The 21,260-nt window shown below is 31.1% G+C and overlaps 1 protein-coding gene across 1 annotated transcript; it reads left to right on the forward strand.

The window, feature by feature from the left end:
- LOC123202659 (putative methylesterase 14, chloroplastic) lies at nt 1-4,724 on the forward strand. Its single transcript, XM_044618655.1, has 5 exons — nt 1-663; nt 2,973-3,212; nt 3,294-3,437; nt 3,797-3,931; nt 4,015-4,724. Exons 1-5 carry the CDS (start codon nt 415-417, stop codon nt 4,285-4,287), a joined length of 1,041 nt encoding a protein of 346 aa, XP_044474590.1. The 5' UTR covers nt 1-414; the 3' UTR covers nt 4,288-4,724.
- The last annotated feature ends 16,536 nt before the right edge of the window (nt 4,725-21,260 follow it).

A 21,260-nucleotide genomic window follows, 5' to 3' on the forward strand; every position in this document is an offset into this window, starting at 1 on the left:
ACGTTTTCCAACTTACAAAACACAACACTTGCACTTTGCAAATGGCGTTTAACCGCACCTAAGTCGCCCAAACTGTCCAGAAATATTGTCTGTTTAAAAAAATTGCTAGTCAAATTGTATTTACTCCTGCATCTACTTTTGACGAATAAACATTAAATAGCGTTTCAATTCAGTTGTTTTTTTCTCATTTGTTTGATTTATAAATAAATAAACCACTTAAAACACTTGAGTTGTTTTCATAATTTCATTTTTCATTTTTTTGTTGTTGGTTTTGGTTTTCTCTCCTTGAGCGAAATCCCATCATGTTACTCACCGTCACAAGCACATACCTGATTTTACCTGAAAAAGTTTTAGTTTTTCTTGTATATTAAGGGAAAAGATTAGTGGGTATTGAAGGAAATTGGATTTGTCGGCATGGGTAATTTTATTTGCACGACAAAGGAGATTAAGGAGAAGCAACATGGATCAAGGAGCAAGAGAGTGGGAAAATATCAGAGGAAGCTTTCAGCGGAAGAAGAGTTGCTGCATAGGCAAACTTTGTCTATGGCGCTTCAGCAACATCAGTTGTCTCAGCGGTTTGAGGGATCCATGTCGAGAAGAATTGGAGGCTCTACAAGCTCCAGAAGACGCAATCTTGATGACCCTTTATCGAATTCTAAGCAGGTTACAACAGTCGCTTTATGTTTATATACTTTAAATCAATATAATAAGTTTTTGTTTGTTACTTTTTTTATTTCAATTATTTAATCATTATTGGATCTATGATGATAGTGGTTTTTGATGATAAAGGTGTAATAGTAAGGGAAGTCAAGCTTTTGGAGTAATATAGTAATTTTTTTTTATTTACTTTTTGGTTATGAATTGAAAAATTAATCTGAAAAAAGCATGATGAGCCTCAAAATTCATTCTGCTTTTAGGATTTTTTAAAAAAAAATTTTTATGGATTTTATTTGCCCCAAGATTTCTTTATTATTAAGTACTGAGTATGGTTTTTTTGAGGAAAGAAACCAAGATCAGCTTTACTGTGGTCAACTCTACTTTCAGATGTGTAGAGAAATGGTCTCTTGACTATTGAGTGTTCATTTTTTTCAATAATTGGGTTATTGGTGAATGGTGTAGGATAATTGATAAAATTTTGTTGGGGATTAAATCATTATCAGTTGATGACAAGGTGTGAAAAATGTGCTGAAAAACTGTAAAGGGCACTGTAAATAGTGATATGATGTTGTATGTCCTAAACTTTCAAGGGCTATGCTCCACTTCTCAACTTGCTAGAAAGGTTCTGGCTTGAATTGTACTTGGATTAAACCATGGCCTTTACTAGAAAAGTAACTTGCAAATTTGACAGCACCTTTCTACAAGTATTCACCATAGTTGTCAACTAAGTAGCACGGAAACTTACAATAGGATGCATTTCCATGTTTCGGAAACGTTTCCGTTTCCAAAACTCCTCGAAACTTGTAGGAAACGTTTCGAGTCATTTCAAAATTTTTGAAAAATTTTGAAACACATTTATTTTAGGAGAAAAATCGTGAAATCAATTAAACACATATCTTTTATATTTTCAAACCGAAAATTTCTTTAAATCTTATATTGAATTCATCTTCTCTCTATTTTTTTATGTGTTACTTATCTTTTTCCCGACATATCATATAAATTGGTGTGTATGGTTGTTTTTTTCTTAAATATCTATGTGCGTTTGCTTAAGAACAATTTACAATAAGTTCTATAATTCTATTTTACAGTATTTTTTCTCTTCATTCCTTTTTTATTATTTATTTTTATATTATACAAGTTTATGTATTTTTATTATAAAAAATTTTGTATTTATAAAAAAACCCTTATATTTTTCATATTTATAAGTTTTCCCACGTTTCCGTTTCCCATATTTTTTAAAAAATGCGTTTCTGCGTTTCCACGTTTCTCCGTTTCCGTTTCCGTGCTACATAGGTTGTCAAAGGTGCACCTAGGCGAGGCTTTACTCAAGGTTGGTCAAGGCAACTGGTGGTCCAAAGGCGATCGCCTTTAGTACTTTTTTGGTGCCTTTGGAGAAGCTTAAGGCATTGGAAAAGCACGCTTTATTATTACGCAAGATTTCGTGATGTCCAAGGCAATTTTGAGAGTTATCGGCGAGTTTCATGGTTGTCATAAAGGTCAACAAGGGGTTCTAAGGTCACTAAAGAGGTTGTTGGCTAGTTCTGAGGTTGTTAGAGACATTTAAGGTTTCCAAAAAAGATGATTGACGAGTTCTGAGATTGTTGTAGAAGTTGCTAGAGAGATGATGACCATATAAAGATATTTAATTTATAAGGTTTTTTTTTTTCCCTTTATTAAAGTTTTACACCAGTTGCAGTAAGGGCAACCACCTACCAACTTTTTATTTACTGATTTTTCTTGTTCACACATTGTCCCTTTTAATTTTTTTTATCGCCTCTGGTTCAAAGGCAATACCTTTGTCTCGGTTTTTCTGCCTAAGCGATAGGACCCTTCATCGCCTTCAAGCACTTTTTGCTTTTAACAACTATGGTATTCACTCATTTATATGAAATTTGGCCCTTGCGTCTGGCATGGTTTTTGTTAGAAATACAAACAAAAACAATTTTAATTTCCTCATGTTTTGTCCAGAGGGAAAAATCTTGAATCTTGATCACAAACTGAAACTCTTATTCCCCCCTCCCTTTTTTTTTTTTAGATGAAGTTTGGCTATTTATTGGCTTCTGGCAAGAATTTTGGTTTGCAACACATACAATGACAATCTTAATTTCCTCATGTTTTCCCTGAGGCAAAAACTGGAATATGGAATTTCTTTTTCCTCTCTTTCACCGCTATCGTTTCTTGTTAATAAATTGCATTGTGCACATGTGTTATGTGACAATATTTGGACCTTTAATCTCTAGTAAGTTGTGGTTGCTTATTTCAGTAACTGCAGCCTGCCTTGCAATAAGTTTCACTAAGTTACATGTCCTGTACAGGCACCAAACATTTTGGAAAATATCCAGCATAAAAAAATTATACTGATACATGGAGAAGGATTTGGAGCATGGTGTTGGTACAAAACTATTGCCCAATTGGAGGAAGTAGGATTGCAACCGACAGCCTTAGATCTTACAGGATCTGGTGTTAATCTGATTGATACAACCAATGTCACTACGCTGGCTGAGTATTCAAAACCACTGATTGATTATCTTGAAAACCTTCCAGACAATGAAAAGGTTAGAAGATTGTTTGGATATTTCCATAATTTTTATTCATTTAAAAAAGTAGTTCTTAAGCATGTATTTTTTGTTTTTCAGGTTATGTTGGTAGGTCACAGTAGTGGAGGTGCATGTATTTCTTATGCACTGGAGCATTTCCCACAAAAAATCTCAAAAGCGATTTATCTCTGTGCTACAATGGTGTCAAATGGCCAGAGACCTTTTGACGTGTTTGCTGAAGAGGTATTATCTAAGTTCTGTTCGATGCTTCCCGAGTGCTTTCTAATTGCAGCAGACTCTTAAAGGCTGCTAACAAGCCTGTTCATTAAGCTTAAACTGGAACCTTTTTGGATTGATGAATGTTAATGATGTATGGTAACATCAATCATGCATGCTTAACTCTTATAAATGAAATCTCATTTTTCTCCAATGCAACACTGAATGCAGTTAGTGCAAGAAATTTTTTGCCTTTCCATTTGCTTATCCATTTTACTTAGGTAGAAATATCATGAGAAATGTAACTTGTATGTTGTTCTTCAAGCCATCGTCACTGTTATGAATTATTTTAGTTTACACCCTTACTGATGAAATGTGTATTGCAGCTAGGGTCTGCAGAGCGTTTTATGCAAGAATCCCAGTTTTTGATATATGGAAATGGTAGAGACAAGCCTCCTACAGGATTCATGTTTGAAAAACAGCAAATGAAAGGGTTATATTTCAATCAATCACCAACAAAGGTACTGTGTAGTTCAAGCCTATCTGTTTGTCCTAAGCACTATTCTGATCGTGTAATGATATGATTCAACATTCTTCATTTCAGGATGTTGCCTTGGCCATGGTTTCTATGAGACCTACACCACTGGGTCCTATGATGGAGAGGCTGTCATTGTCCCCTGAAAAGTATGGAAGTGGCCGGCGATTCTATATACAAACATTGGATGATCATGCCCTTTCACCAGATGTACAAGAAAAGCTTGTAAGAGAAAACCTGCCAGAAGGAGTTTTCAAGATCAAAGGGAGTGACCATTGCCCTTTCTTCTCAAAGCCACAGTCATTGCATAAAATGCTAGTTGAAATCATTCAAATTCCCTAGCTCGAATTTCTGAATCAAGGACAATTATTTTGCAAATCATTCATTTTACAGAAGACAGACATTTATTGGTTACATCGATGGCCTCTAACAAAGTCGGCAATTATTGTAGGTAAAACACAGAGCCACTTGTCTTTTTCAGTTCATTTTCTGAGCATGGGATATAGAAAGTACAAGCATTACCTTTTATCTGTGAAGCAAATATCAGATAAAGTGAAGTCTGCATCTGCTAGATTGTATGACTGGAAAATTAATCTGACTGTTTTTACTACCAAAGAAATTATATTTTCTTTTTGCTTTGTTTATGTTAAGAAGATACATTTTGATTTACTTTAGTTTTTGGTTTTCATTTTCTCATTTTGAGGTTGTTGGTGTCTACACTGCTGTTGTTAAGTTGATGAAGGCACTTTGATTACTGTCAATTTGTTTTTTTTTTTAAATTATTTTTTATTGTTTAATTTCAACGGCCCCGAAGATTTTCAAAAATTTTTATATAGTCTTATTAGGAGTATTTTTTTCCCTTAATAATATGGTGTTTTTTTCTTTTGTTTTAAGGGTTTTTTTATATTTAATGGAGCTTTTTGGGATGCTATCAGAACACACTGAATCACAAGGTCATACGGATGAATGTAATTGATAATTTAAATTAGAAAAAAAAAGGGTAAAGAATATGAAAATTTAGTAAGTGTAATATTATTTAAACACATTTTAGTGTTTTAAAATATGGTAGAGGTATTGTGTATTGATATTTTACTAATAAAATAAGGCCAAGATGTTATATTTTAAAATTATATTCTTATAGTATCTTTTAAATTCCATAAATGTCTTTAATTATTTTTTTAGTTTAAATATTATTTTGAATGAATTGTAAAACTTATAATGAGCTTAAATAAAGCCAAAATGTTTTCCTAATCATCTAAAATAAAATTTTAGATGATTAAATTAAAAGTTGTAAAAAATAAATTTAAGAAATTACAAATTATCCCAAGATCATTATATAACTAAACAACACAAAAATTTATATATAGATTAAAAACACAAATTAAAAAACTTATAATTTTGTATTGCTTGTAACTTGATATAACCTATTGAAAATCTTGTTTCACCCATCAAACTATCTTTTTGTTTAAAGAATAATGTGAGAAGTATTGAAAAATTAAAAAAGATTAGGACTATGAGATAGAAGTGTTTCTAAAGAATAGGAAATAAAAGTTAATTGTATTATTCCATTAGTACGGTGCTCATTAATCCACTCTTTCAAATATGGTTCGTGAGTCAATTTAAGAGCCAATTCATTGGATTTGGATTTTTTTTTCAAGGAAAACCCATAAAAAATTTTTAAATTATTTACAATCTTTAAGTTCCCCCAATTTTATAATTAAAAGACTACTAATATTTAATAACAGCAAACAAAGATATTTATTTTTATTAAATCTTTTGTACCATAATGGTTAAAAAGAATAAAACCTGTAAAAAATGCTATAGCTCAAATTTGTAGGTGCGGAATAACTTTCAAAAATAAATTATGTGTAGGCAATTTTAATTTCATGAACCATACAATGCATATATACTTTAAGCGCACAAATGGGTATATACTTATGTGTGTTATCACGTAATTAAGTGTTATTTTATTTTTAATTCAAAATCATTTAATCACATAATGACATATATAAGTGTGTATTTATTTATGTACTCATAGTAAGTTCACATAGTTTTATTGAAATTTTATTTTACTTTTTTATGAAATTTTGAAGAAGGGCCAACTGACTATTTCCCATATGAATTTTGATAAAACGATGATTTTTCATTGAATTAGTCATGATGACAAAGAAAAATCTACAAAAGAGTAGACGAAGCATGATTATGATGAAAAAAGGAACATAAAAAACAACAGTTGAGACATGACAAGAGAGACATTGACATGGTCAACGTTGACATAGTGACAATGTTAGGTTTGGGATGATGTTGAGCTCTTGCTTGGCCTCTGCCTTTTCACGAAATTGTTGTTAAAATGGAGAAGCTCTCAAAGAGACCAATTAGGGGTTAATAAAAGCAGGAGTAAACTCTGCAGTGGATTTGATAAATGAAAATATGATGTCTTATTTCGTGATCAATCAGTCTTTATATAGCTTTCATTACAATTGTAATGCATGTTAATAGCACATGTAGACTAAGTTATCCGAAGACTACTCAACTGATCTAGCTTATTATTATCCTAACTAATCGAGATTTAAGTAAACTAGTTATTGAATGAGTTAAAACATGCTAATAATAAGTCATAAACATGTTAATATCCTTGCACCTATATGCTGAGGCCTATAACAATTTCCCCCCTCTTTAAAAAAGCCCTTGTCCGTAAGGTCTTCAAAGGAGGCTCTCACTCCCAATTCCTTGGTTGATCTTTGGTTGTTTTGACTTTGTCGTAACAGTAATCTTGAGTTGTTTCTTAAGTAATGAGACATGTATGACATGATGAACTTTACTTCCATGAGGTAGGAGTAACTTATAAGTAACTGGCCTTATACGCTCAATGATCTTGAATGGCCTATAATATTTTGCTGACAATTTGTGCTTTCGCTTTCCTGATAAAAAAAGTTGTCTATAAGGTTGTAATTTTAGATAGACCCATTCACCTATTTCGAATTGACGATCTTTTCTTCCTTGTCATAAGTGACCTTCATTCTTTCTTTAGTCTTAGAGAGATGTTGACGTAGTTGGCGAAAGACTTGGTTTCCTTGTCTTAGTTCCCAATCTACACTTGCTTCCTTAGTAGTACTTATCTCATAGAATGTCAAAACTGGTAGAGGGCGCCCATAAACCACTTCAAAAGGTGTGAAGCCTGTCGAGGAGTGCCAACTTGTATTATAGAAAAATTCAGCCCATGGTAAGCAACGAGTCCATTGTTTAGGATTATCTCCTGTGAAGCAGTGTAGATACATTTCAAGTGTTCAATTGGTTACTTTGGTTTGTCCATCTATCTGGGGGTAATAAGATGAAGAAAAATGGAACTTTGTCCCTTGTAGTCGAAACAACTCTTTCTAAAAAGAACTTATGAATATCGGGTCTCGATTGCTTACAGTGGATTGGGGAACTCTATATAATTTAAGGATGGTTTCGTAGCAAGCTTGAGTTGCACTATTTGTGGTAATAGGTTAAGACATGGCAACAAAGTCTACCATTTTGGAGAGTCAATCCACTACTACCATAATGACGATTTTACCCCTTGAAGATGGTAACCCAACAATAAAATCCATTGAAACTTCAGTCCAAATTACTAGGGGTGTTGGACAAAGTTGAAGAAGCCCAGATAGAGCACCATGTTCTCTTTTATTCCTTTGGCATATGTCACATGTTTTAATGGTTTCCAATACTTGTTTTTTCATCCCTTACTAATAGAACTAAGATCGTATGCAATGAAGAGTTTTGTGGTAGCCTTCAGGGTGGCTGAATGGAATGCTTGAATGATGACAATAGTTAAAGGGGAAGATACAAGCAAGTTGATTTGATCTTTAAAAAATAATAATCCATCCTTATAATCCCATGGTCCAAGTAACTCTCCTTCATAAAATAATTTCTACAGCCTTTGTGTATCTACTTGATTTTTGTTTTCCTTTTTGATAGTTTTCAAGTATCCTGGATTTAACATTAAAATGGCCTTCATGTGAGCTAATTCATCATTCCTAGAAAGTGCATCTGCTACTAAATTGTCCTTTTGATGCTTATATTCTATCGTAAAGTCGTAGCCTATCAACTTACTAAGACACCTTTGCTGCGCTATTGTAATGATACATTGGCTCTATAAGTATTTGAAACTCTTGTAATCAGTGCGTACCACAAAAGCCTTCCCCAGCAAATATGGATGCCATTTTTGTATTGCTGGTACCAAAGGCAAGATCTTTTTTTCATATGTGGATAATGGTGAATTTTTTCCCTTAATTGTTTGGCTAAAGTAGGCAATAGGCCTGTTTTCTTGCATAAGTATAACATCTACGCTAGAGTTAGAAGCATCACACTCAATAATGAATGGATTTGTAAAATTTGGTAGACATAACACTAGTTCCATATGAAATTGTTCTTTAATAAGTTTGTTAGAGGAGCTATAATTTTATCGTAATCCTTAATAAATTTATGGTAATATCCAATGAGCCCCAAAAACCCTCGTAGGGCCAAAATTGTGGTTGGTTTTGGCCATTCTTCAATTGCTACTATTTTGTTGGGGTCCATGCCTACTTGTCCTTCATTGATGACATGGCTCAAATAGTGTATTTCAGAAACACTGAATTTGCACTTTTCTTTTTTGACATAAAGCTAGTGAGCATTTAATATGGAGAAATACCACTTCCGAATGCCTTTGATGAGATTCCCAAGTAAGGCTATACATCAAGATATTGCTAAAAAAGACTAGAATAAACTTTGAAAGATATGGATAAAAAATGTCGTTCATTAGCGCTTGAAATATGGAAGGAGCATTGTAGAGGCCAAAAGGCATTAATAGGAATTCATAGTGTCAGTCATAAGTTCAAAATGTCGTTTTCTTCACATCTACAGGGTGCATGAGTTTTTGGTGATAACCAACACTTAAATCCAATTTCGAGAAGTATTTGGCTTCAATTAGCTCATCTAGTAACTTAACTATTACCAGTATAGGAAATTTGTCCTTGATGATAGCCAAGTTCAAAGCCTGGTAATCAACACAAAACCATAATGTTCTATCTTTTTTCTTGAGTAGCAATACAGGTGATGAATATGGACTAGTTCTTAACTTGATTATTTTGCTTTCCTTCATTTCCTCCACCAATTTTTTTATTTCTTTTTTTTGATAATACGGACAGTGGTAAGGCCTTACTCAGATTGGTTCGGTATTAGACTTTAGTAGAATTTTATAGTTGTGACCTCTATATGGAGGGATTCCTTTGGGTTCTTGAAAAAATGGTTGAAGTTCTTTAATAAAGTCTCCATTTGTTGATGTTGAAGTAGGCTCCACATGGTTACCTTATTTTCTTTATGGGTGGTTTTATCTTCCATGGTAAGGAGTTGCATAAGAGTCCTCTCATTTCTATTCGTTCTCAGCTCCTTCTTAATCTTCTTTTGATCAACCAATTCTGACCAGTGAGGTTACAAATTAGTGATGATAATTTCCTTTCCCAGCCATTGGAATGCCATTGTCAATTGTGAGAAATCCCACACAATTGGTCCAAGCGTCTTCAACCACTATGCTCACACCCTTCTAATTCTATTACAAAGAACTCCACTTGGAATGGGTTCCCTTCGATTGTAATTGGTGTATTAGGTTATCCACCCAAACATAGAAGTTTCTTGCCATTGGCAACCATTACGTTTAGCCACGACCTTTCTTTCGTCTTTAATCCAAATCGTGAAACCTATGTTTGATTGTATAAATTGTGCAAGCTCTCTTTGTCAATTAGTATCACTAGCGTTCATCTTCCCACTTTGGCTGGAACCCGCATGATTTTAGGGGTAGATGTTCCTGTAATAGCGTGGAGAGAAATCTCAGTTGCTTCTCCTTGACTTTCAAGTTCCATTTCTTCTTCCTCCATTTCCTCTCCAGACCTACAATCAATGAGAAATAAACATTTGCATTGGTGTCCCGGGGTGTAGACTTCCTCGCAATTGTAGCATAAGTTGCGTCATTATCTATCTTGAATTTTCTCGACTATGAGTCGCTTAATTGGAAGTGATGTAAATTTTTAGGCTTGGCTAGATATTGATGTAGTTGTTGGTAACTTTTGGTGAGCGGGAATGAAATTGGTTCACTTGCCTTCGAGGTTAACTGGAGTTTTCCTTTGATTATGATATTTTGTTTCGTAAAGTCTAGCAAGATTAGCGGCATGTGGTAGAGTTTGTGGATTTGCTGCTTGAACATCAACTCAGATAGATTCCTTCAATCCATTGACAAAACAATTGATTTGTTGTTATTCTATTAGTGATCTTGCCTTTGCTAGAAGATTATCAAATTGTGTCTGATAATCGCAAACTGAACTGACTCGAGTGAGCTTGGTGAGCTCCTTATAGAAATCATCCAACAATGATGGTCCATAGCAATCATTAGTGCTTGTTTGAACTCTTCCCAAGTAATCCATACTAGAGTCCTCCGGAGAGATTTGAACTAGAGATGTACACCCCCTTCTAGATAGTAGGTTGCTAATGCAACCTTTTCATTGGTAGGTGTCTTGTCAAATTCAAAGAATTGCTCTGTCCAGTCAATCCATGTGATAGGGTCGTTAGTACCATCATATCGTGGGAAATCCAAGCAAACCACCCGAGGTATGATTGATCCTCATGTTTGCACTGGATTAGATTGTCGATGTGAGGGTTCGACTTCATGTTGTTTTACATTTAGTTCATCCATTTGTGTTTGTAATTGAATGAACATCTCAGGCATCTTGTGTTGGATTTGCAACATTTGTTGTTATGTTGCTTGTACTGATTCTTCGATGGATTGTTCAGATGGGTTATGTTGAGAGGCTTCATTGTCAGATCCTTGCTCTGATATCATCTTGTTAGGTTCGGGATAATGTTGAGCTCTCGCTTGGCCTCTACCTTTTCACAGAATTGTTGTTGAAATGGAGAAGCTCTTGAGAAGACCAATTAAGGATTAATAAAAGCAAGAATAGACTATGCAGTGGATTTGATAAATGAAAATATGATGTCTTATTTTGTGATCAATTAGCCTTTATATAACTTTATTACAACTGTAATGCATGTTAATAGCACATGTAGACTAGGTTATCCGAAGACTGCTCAACTGATCTAGCTTATTATTATCCTAACTAACCGAGATTTAAGTAAACTAGTTATTGAATGAGTCAAAGCATGCTAAAAATAAGCCATACACACGTTAACATCCTTGCACCTATATGCTGAGGCCTGTAATAGACAATATCTAACTTGAAAGTATTATCCAATGTTTCAACGCCTGAACATGTCATATCGACGTTGTTAGAGGCCAAATATAACCTTTAAGAAATCATTTGAGACCAAACCTATTCAGATATGGTATATTGATTGACTCAGGTATTAATGGTAAGAAGGGATGAAAAAAAGAGACAAAAGAGAAAATAGAAAGTTTAGTACAAAATGATTGTGAAAAATTATCTAATGGACCTCAAATAGGCAAGTAATAAATATAATATGAAGTCTTGTAAAGGATACAATTTACAAAGAGGTCAAGTAAATTACATCCTACCTTGATAGGAAAAGCTAGATTGTGAATATCTGGAAAAGAGTTGCAACTTGTATTTACCTGAGTGAATTCAACTTAAATACCTACATTAGAAATTTCTATTATCTGTAATTTATGTAAAACAAAGATGAACAACAACATATTCTTCTTCCTAAAGTATAGAAATTACTAAAACCCTAAAGCCTTATGCACACTAACAAAAATCTCCTTTTAATATAAACTTACAAAATTGACCCCCTAAATAAGCTAAAGCAAACACTTAACCCCCTTTAGATTAAAAATCTTACACTTTTCCCCTCAATAAACGAAATTGTAAGAATACAAAACCCCCTTATCATTACAATCTCACACTTACACCTTCATTAAACATACAAAATAATAGTAGAACAAAGACTGATCTTCATATCTCAATTTTGATTATTTTTATTGATTTTTATGTGAGATTTTGCTAATGAAAACGTGAAATAATTCGAATGGGAGCTAGAGATAGATTGATACGGTTGAAAGTTTTTGTTTATGATTTTGTTCAAAGGTTAGAAATGATGACCAAAGTATATTTAATTAAGTTAATGGGACATACTGGTTTAAAATTAGGCATAATAGTTAATTTTTGTTTATTGCGGACACAAATTGATGGACTGATGATTTTGTTGGGAATTTTTTTTTAACTTTACAGGAAAAGAGCTTTGACCATTTTCTTCTATTTTTTAAATCCAGATAAGATGTTATTATCAGCAAATTGAGATTTTTTGTTTTACAGTTATTATGATAAATTACCAATTTAACCTAAATTTGTGTTAATTTAAGAGTAACAATATACATTGACATACCATAATTGATTAGTGATTTAATTAATTAATTAAATTTATCTCTAATTTAAAAATATTAAATCAAATAATAATTCTTGTTTTGTTACTAAATAAAACATTAATAATAACAATTGAATCTCAAAATGTTTTTCCTTCTTTCTGATCTTAAAATTATTATCCATCAGTGACTTTGAAGAGTAACAGGAGACATGTTTTCTATTTCTGATTGCACATTCCATTTACTTTCGTGATAACTAGCTTTTCAGTACCTATATATATAAAATCTTTGATTTGGGTCCACTTACAACAGCTCAGGGCAATCCGGATGCATTAACTGTTATAAACAGTTGAAATTGGTGATTGAAAGGCAGTTGGGGGAAATTATTGTTCACAGTTGGACACTTATTTATATGTCCACAGATTATCTCCCCGATAACTTTATGTAAAATGAAAAATAGAAGAATGTTTTTCTGCTTCTTCTTCTCCTCTCATAACAATCGCACATGGAACCATGTCTCCCTAAATGGTGTCATATAAATGACTAACGTCAATCCTTAGAACACATTCAATTCAACGATGAGAATAGAACACAACTCCGAGTATGCTCTACTGTTTTTACAAAATTTCAGAATTTACAAAATGGCATAATATCTTCCAACCAATAGCAAAATGGTTCATGTTCCATATTAATTTTACTTAATCTATAGATGATATGATAAGTTATTAGAAGAAGCATTAAAAGGTAATCTCCTATTTATAAAATATTTCTTCAAGAATATATATATAGGTGTGTGTGTGTGTGTGGTAATTAACATTAGTGACCTAAACATCAGGGGTTTAAGCGAAATTACCCCCAATTTATTGGACTTAAACAAAAATGCCCACTTACTATGAAATTACTGAAATGCCTCCATATATAAACCCAAAAAATATCAAATCCTCTCCCAAAATTTTCAAATGGCACTATGCAAGAAATTTCAAAACCCACAAACACTCCCATGATGACAAAAATTCGACATTTCGGTCAAACTTTTGATAATTTTCGACAACGAATATAACCAAAAAGGTGAGTAAATCATCTCTTATCTTATTTAAATTATTTTTATGGTTAGATTTGATAGATTAGAGTAACATTTAGGGCGTTTTTATTTTAGAGTTTTGTGATATGAATAATTGATTTTGTGGCTTGAATCTTGGTTGTTTTAAATGAATTAATTTAGGGTTATTATGTTTAACTTAGTGTACAATTGTTTTTGATTAAAATGGTAGTCGAAAATTACGATTTTGGTCAAAAAATTGACCAATTTTCATGTTGACATTCAATCCAGGGGACTTTCACAAACTTGGGGATTCCCAGATTTGAGAAATATCCCCCGGGTTGAATTGATGACATAGGGGAAGGGGGCAAAAACAAATTTTTAAACAGTAGATACTTAGGGGACTTACGAGGGAACCTCGAGGGAGAGGGAATTTGCAAGTTTTGAAACTTTTCCCACTACAGGGCACGTGGGAGACCTAGTGGGGGTGAAATTACTAATTTTTCAACTTATTGGACATGTGGGATGGAATGAAATTAATAAGGAGGCAAATTGAAATTGTTTAAGCAATTAAGACCTATGGGAGAATGAGAAAATGTTAGGAGGCAAATTGATATTGTTCTAAGCATTTAGGACCTGTAGGAAAATGAGAAAATATTAAGGGGCAAATTGATATTGTTCTAAACATTTAGGACCTATGGAAGAGAAAGAAAATATTAAGGGGCAAATTGATATTTTTTTTCTAAATCTAGAGTTTTTGACCGTAGTTTTTAAACTTTATTTCTGTTTTTCACATTCTAGAGCTTTTAGATGTGTAGTTTTCAAATTTCAAGTCTGTTTTTTTGTTTTTGTGATTTTTAGGTTTTGGACATGCACTTTTCAAATTTCAAATAAACTATTTGGTATTTATCATTTTAAAGTATTTGGACGTGTAGTTTTCGAATTTTTAATCTATTTTTCGTTATTTTTATTTTAGGTTTTTTTGAGATGTAGTTTTCGAATTTCAACTTTGTTTTTTCATTTTTTTTATTTTAGAGTTTTTCAAAATGTAGTTTTCGAATTTCATATTGGTTTTTAGATAACTCTCATACTTGGGTTATTTGATATGTAGTTTTCAAAATTTAGATTCGTTTTTTTATTTTTGTCATTCTAGGGTATTTAGACTTGTAATTTTCAATTAATTTTTCGGTTTTTGACATTCTAGAATGTTTAAACGTGTAGTTTTTTAATTTCAGTTCTGTTTTACGATATTTGTCATTTTAAAATTTTTGGATGTGTAGTTTTCAAATTTTAATCTAGTTTTTCAATTGTTGTTATTCTAAGGTAGTTTGACATGTACTTTTCAATATTTAGATTGATTTTTTAGTTTCTATCATTTTAGGATATTTCAAAGTTTAGTCTTCGAAATTTAGGTCTTTTAATTTTTGTCATTCTAAAGTTTTCCGATTTGTAATTTGTGAATTTTTAAACGATTTTTTAGTTTTTGACATTCTAAGATATTTTAACGTATAGTTTTCAAATTTCAGTTTCTTTTCTTGATATTTGTCATTTTAAGATTTTTGGATTTATAGTTTTCAAATTTTAGTCTAGTTTTTTTATTGTTGTTACTCTAGGATATTTGAACATGTACTTTTCAAAATTCAGATTAATTTTTTGCTTTTAATCATTTCAAGGTATTTCAACATTTAGTTTTCGAAATTTAGGTGTATCTTTTTATTTTTGTTATTTTAGGGTAATTCGACTTGTAATTTTTGAATTTTGAGTGATTTTTTGGTTTTTGATATTATAGAGTGTTTTAACGTGTAGTTTTCAAATTTTAATTCTGTTTTCTGGTATTTGTCATTTAAAAGTTTTTGGATGTATAGTTTTTAAATTTTAGTATTGTTTGTTTGTTTGTTTCAAATCTAGGGTAATTTCACATGTAATTTTTAAATTTGCATTCGATTTTTCAGTTTTTGTCTTTTTAGGATATTCTGACATGTATTTTTCGAATTTTAGGTCTGTTTTTTTTTCTATATTTGTCATTTTCATCTTTGTTTTTATATTTGTTTTTTAATGAAATTTTTATAAACTTTAAAATTTTTTTACAGGATATTTCTTATAAAAGAAAACATGATGATGACAAATTAAGAATCTTGGATGAGTCATGACACTTTCAAGCAGAGGTTATATGTCGTGTCTAATGCACTGCCATATCGATGATTAGATCTACACTAACACTGGAGTAGTTGCAGTTGTTCGAGAGGACGTGCTTTAGGCATATCCTTCAATTACCAAATATCAAGTTCAGTGGAGTGTTGGTGCACTCATTTATGCTACAACAATTATATCAGGGCTTAGGCAAAGATGAGCTTTGGTTTAGGGTAAATGGGGTTGACGTGAGATTCAGCCAATTTGAGGTTGCACTAATGATGAGACTACCATTCAATCGAATCACTACACTTTCATCATATATTTTATGCAGATCCAGATATAAGATTTGAGATACTTATTTTTGGGGATGCCAGAAGGTGCAATATCATAATGTAGAGTATGTTTTCTTGGCTAGGTCATGGGAAGATGACGATATGGATGCCATCAAAATGGTCTTGTTGTATTGTTTGCATATAGTGTTAATAGGGAATGATTGATGAAAGAAGATATCTGTAGAGTATTTCCAATTGGTTGATCACTTAGGGAAGAAGAATGATGGAAGATGAATAAGACCATGGAAGAAAAAGAGAAATAAAACAAAAAAGGACAGAAGACCAAACTGGGTGAAAGAAGAAAAATAGGGGAAAAAAGAATATAATTATATAATTAATATTTAAAACTGAATAAATAACATTATTTAAACACCTTTTTTAAGTAGAGAAAGAATGGTGTTGAAAGAGTTTGTATTGGTGGGCTTGCTGGGGTCTTAACTTGCTTGCCTAATTCATTTAAAAAAGGTAGTTGTCCAATTTAGATGCGTTACTGAGAATGCCGAGAACCGGCCTGTTATTCATCCACAGACATATCACCATATAACAACTTGGGTTGTTCTCTCAAAGGACTAAAAATTCTTTGGAAATGAGGCAGATAACTTCAATAATCACATAGGAATGGACTAAAACAAAGCATATGATTATTTAGCAATTGCCAACTCCAACAAGGTTAATAAGATCCTGCCCTTCATTATTTTAATTAATTTCCCACAAAATTTAGTTGAATTGAAAATTCTTAAATTCTATTTTATAATTATGATTGTGTGTAGTAGCAAAATAATTTTGAAAATTGGATTTTATTGTACATATTTCCATAAATTTTAAGACAAAATCAATAGATTATCGTTTAATTGAATATAAAGTTTTAACATAAGAACTGGAATATTATGTATATAAATACAAATAATTTTTTTAATTGATATTGATGTATACGCAGTTCCATTGTCATTTTTGGGTTCCAAGTCATCCTTAAGTCTCCATGCAACCTTTGAAGCCAAGAAGAATAAAGTTCTAGCAAATCCCAAGCCAAATGAAGCATTGCACCTTCAATTTTGGCCCAAAACCACTTTTGGATATAGTCTTATTACATCCACCCAAGGTCCAAATGAATAGCTTGGTCCAATTGATCCAAAAGTGCAACTTTTAAAGTCCATCAATGGCCCAAACGTCCAAGCATCATTTTGAGAAGCCCAAAGAGCCCAAAATTGGGTTTTAGTTACATTGGAACTAAGTTAGAATTTAGTTGTTTTAGTTAGGAAACATCATTCCTAAAGTTAAGGAAAAAGCAACTAACTTTTGTCTTTAGTTAATTACTATGTATGAGCTTGGTTTAGAATGAATGACTTAGCTTAATTCATGCCATTTTAGTTGACTTTTGTGGGAAATATTGTATCATTGCCATCCATGCCTCCTATATAAAGGGTTGGATCTTTATTTGTAAAAGTTTTGGTTTTGCTTTTGAATGAAAATTTGAAGAAAGCTTGTTGGCTTTTTTTCTCATTTCCTTTATCCAATTCATCTTGGAGGAAGAATTGGTGGTGGAAGACCCCAAGGTTGGTGGAACTTTCCTTTATGCCTTGGTTAATTTTTTTGTTACCCTTGAAATCCAAAGTGTGAAGATTTTAATGTGTGTTGTATGCCTCGGATACTGTTCACAGTGTATGATTTTGCAATTTCCAGTTTTTGCCAGCAAAATTTGAGACAAGTTTTGAATGTCTTGTTGAATGAGTTGTGATTGCTATTATATATCATTAGAAAGCTCTTTGAATGCCCTTTCCAATGATCTATAAGTTGTATGATTTGGAGTTCATTTGATTGGTCAAAATTGAAAGATAAATTGATGCTATGCCATATGAACAGTAATTTCCAGAATTGGGGTTATGTGTTGTTGCATTGTCTTGATGGAAATGCACCATTTGATATAATGTACAAATCAAAATTAAAATTAAAAACAATTCTTGTAAAAGTCACTACCTAAAGGCATGTACTAAGGGTACGCATAGTCTCGTTTGGTATAGTTTGAGAGTTTTTTCAAATCAAATTGATTAAAAAAATGATTTGAAATTTTTTTAAACCAAACCAAATCAAATTGAAAAAATACGGTTTGATTCGATTCAAATTATAGTTTGAACATATTTAAATTATTCATATTTAAATATATATTATTTAATAAAATTAATTGACTTATTGTTTTCTAAAACATAGTATAAATATGTAAAATAAATATGAAAAATATATGCAATATAGATGCAAAGAAAATGATAAAATAAATATGAAAAAAAAGTTATACATTCAATTGTTTATTAAAAAATTATGTCAAATATAATTCTATATATATTTTAAAAAAAATACAATTTACAGTTTAGTTTAGTTTGAAAATAATCTAAACCGCCACCTACACTAAAAACGGTTTTTAAAAATATATCAATCTAAACTAAATTAAACAATAATTTTTAAATAATTCAATTTAAATTTATAGTTTAAACTAAATTATGAATAACCCTAACAAATTCACAAACTTATGATCAATCGCCATTGGTGGGACAATGGGCTCAGGGCCTAAGGCCTAAAGCAAAACTATGGGCCTAGGCTTGGTTAAGGCCCAAAGGGCAGCTCAAAGCCTGGACCTACCCAGTTATGTGGAGTTGAATATCTTTTAACCCAAAATAAAAATAATAATGCTAAATGACTTTCTCACCAATGGTTTGTTGACATGACAAATTCTCATAAGGGTACAATAATCATTATATTTAATATTCAAATTTTAATTTTTAAAATTATTTATAATTAAAAAATATTATTTCATAAATTGTGTGAAGCCTAAAATAAATGTTTTCTTAAAAAAAAGTGACAGAACAATAAAATATAGTTTAATATTGACTAATTGTATTAATGCAGGTGGCTAAATAGAGAAATTTTTTGTCATTTCAAATGAAAATCTTGGTAAATTTAAAATTTCAATTAGTATAGCTCATTTGCACTTTGACAAATAGCACGTGGGAACACACGTAAAGTGAATAATCAATGCCTCATTTTAAAATATAAAAATCAAACGTATTTAATATAATATATTATTTATTATAAGATTAATGATAAAAAATTAATGATTACAAATTAATATTATAAATTTGTTTAATAGTAAGAATAAATGTAAAGTTGACACATAGAGAATGAGATTGTCATTTAACACATAACAAAAATATATTTAAATAAAATAATCAATATTTTGGAGTTTTTCATTGGATTCTATTGCATATTTTATTTTTATTTCTTAATATTATATATTTAAAAACTAGTAATTTTTCAAATTTCTTAAAAGATTGTCTGATTAATAAAAGATTTTCAAATGAATTTATTAAAGTGTAAGAATAATAAAGAGATGATACTCTATTATCAGAGATTTGATTATTAGAAGATGAAGGTGATGATGTAAAGACGTATAATGAAATATATGTCATGCTTACGTGATTATATTGATAAATTAAATCGATAAATTAACCTTAATTATATTGATTAAATTTCAGTGTTTATATAAAGAATAATTTTGTATACTCAATTAAATAACGTATAAGTATGTAATTTAAATATGTATTAATTTATAATAATATTTTTGTTATTATATTAGAGAAAGATAAATCATTAATTTATTTTAAAAACTAAATGAAAATACTAATAAAAATATATCATAGATAAGTATTTGACTTTTTTTAATTATTGAAAATTTATTAATTCAACAACCTTCAAGTGAAAAATAACTTTTTAACAAAAAATAATAATAATAATAAATAGGGCACCAACGAGCATGAACACCAACTCGTAACTGTAGCAATTACCTTGGACTTTTATTTTATAATTCTATTGAAAAAGATTTTCTTTTTAATAGTTGAATTGCTTCCATAATTATTGTGATAAAACCAATTCAACCATTTACTCACAATCACAGCTAGCTTTGAGTTTTTGTTTAAACATACAATTCATTTCATCAGTCTAATAAACACCCAAGAGGCTTTGTTTGTTTTTTTTTTTCTTCTAAATAACAACTCATCTCTGTCTCTTTGTATGCATGAAAAACAGATATGATAATATATGAACTGAAAATGTACAATCATATAGGATTTTCAATTACATTTTTTAATACTTTTTTTTTAATTTATAGTCCCCAAATTCCCCTAACCTAGATCTCATCTTTGTCCTTTTGCTAATTTGAAGTCAGATCCCATTAGTAAATCAACTGAACATGATATGGTGTATCTCAAATTATGTTTTATTTGTCAAAATGATCATAGATCATACATTTACTTATTTAAATTAATAGGAAAGAGATAAATTTTCTTTATATTGTCAAACATTCTTTAGAAATTTATGATCCTAGCTATTAACTACAAGCTAATGATATGTGAATGTCATTCTATTTGCAAATGTATGGCTTTCTTCATATATGAATATAAAAAAATACAATATGTGTCCTCCTTGCAAGTGATTCCGATTTTGGCAGAAGATTGTGCTTATTGCTATTGTTACTTTATGTATATAAATATTCAACAACCTCAAACATTTTTTTGTTGTGGGGCATGATATTTACAACAATAAGTTATAATTGTTGAATTTTCTATCAAAATTTCTGCTTTTTATTTTATGCGTTGTTTTGATCATGAATAATATTTTGATCTTTTCTTTGCAAGCTTTCAGAAACAATGAAATATTATCTAATTTAGCATCTACCATGGCCTCCTTGGGGGATGCACCTTCAAGCATCAAAAGTGAGACTGATCAAGAGTCAGTTGGAGAGCATGATCTTGGCAATCAACCTACTATCTTTGACAACTATTTGTACCCAGATTAGACATTGGGATGATCTTTTGTATGAGTCTTGGTCTTTTATAATAATGTTTAAGTTGTTTGAATTGAGACAAGTGTCTTCAAAATTGACTGTGCTAACACTTTAGTAAGAATCTTTATATTATGTTTAAAAATTCTATAATATATTATAATCAAATATCAATATTACAGATGTTGATTTTAAACTTTATACTAGAAGGACAGTGTCTCACCTTGCTTGAGAAATGAAAATTCGCGAGCTTAACTGAGCCACTCAACTCAAAGCTCAAACTTGTTTTTTCAAGTATATAAAACTCAAGCTCAGGCTTGAGCTCGTTTATGTGTGACTCATTTCAGGCTCATTAACGAGCTCAATTCAAATCCAACCTTAGGTTTGCATTTGTAAAACTTTGAAGAGCAACAGGAGATGAGACATGTTTACAATTTTCCATTGCAGATTTCATTTACTTTGGTGATAAATAGAAAATGGTCCGTGTTCTGTTCCATATTTGTATCACATCGAATTCAACAAGTACTGAAATTTTACTTAATCTATGAGCGATATGATAAATTAATTATTTAAACATGAGTATATGGTAATTATGACGCAGTGAAAAGTTACTACGTAATAGAGAATAAAAGA

The sequence above is a fragment of the Mangifera indica genome, chromosome 19, assembly GCF_011075055.1.
Source record: "Mangifera indica cultivar Alphonso chromosome 19, CATAS_Mindica_2.1, whole genome shotgun sequence".
Lineage (NCBI taxonomy): Eukaryota > Viridiplantae > Streptophyta > Magnoliopsida > Sapindales > Anacardiaceae > Mangifera > Mangifera indica.

Coding starts and splice junctions, on each gene's coding strand:
- LOC123202659 (XM_044618655.1), top strand. CDS start 415: ATGGGTAATTTTATTTGCACGACAAAGGAGATTAAGGAGAAGCAACAT. Junction 3,213..3,293: donor ACCTTCCAGACAATGAAAAG/GTTAGAAGATTG, acceptor TTTGTTTTTCAG/GTTATGTTGGTAGGTCACAG. Junction 3,932..4,014: donor TCAATCAATCACCAACAAAG/GTACTGTGTAGT, acceptor TCTTCATTTCAG/GATGTTGCCTTGGCCATGGT.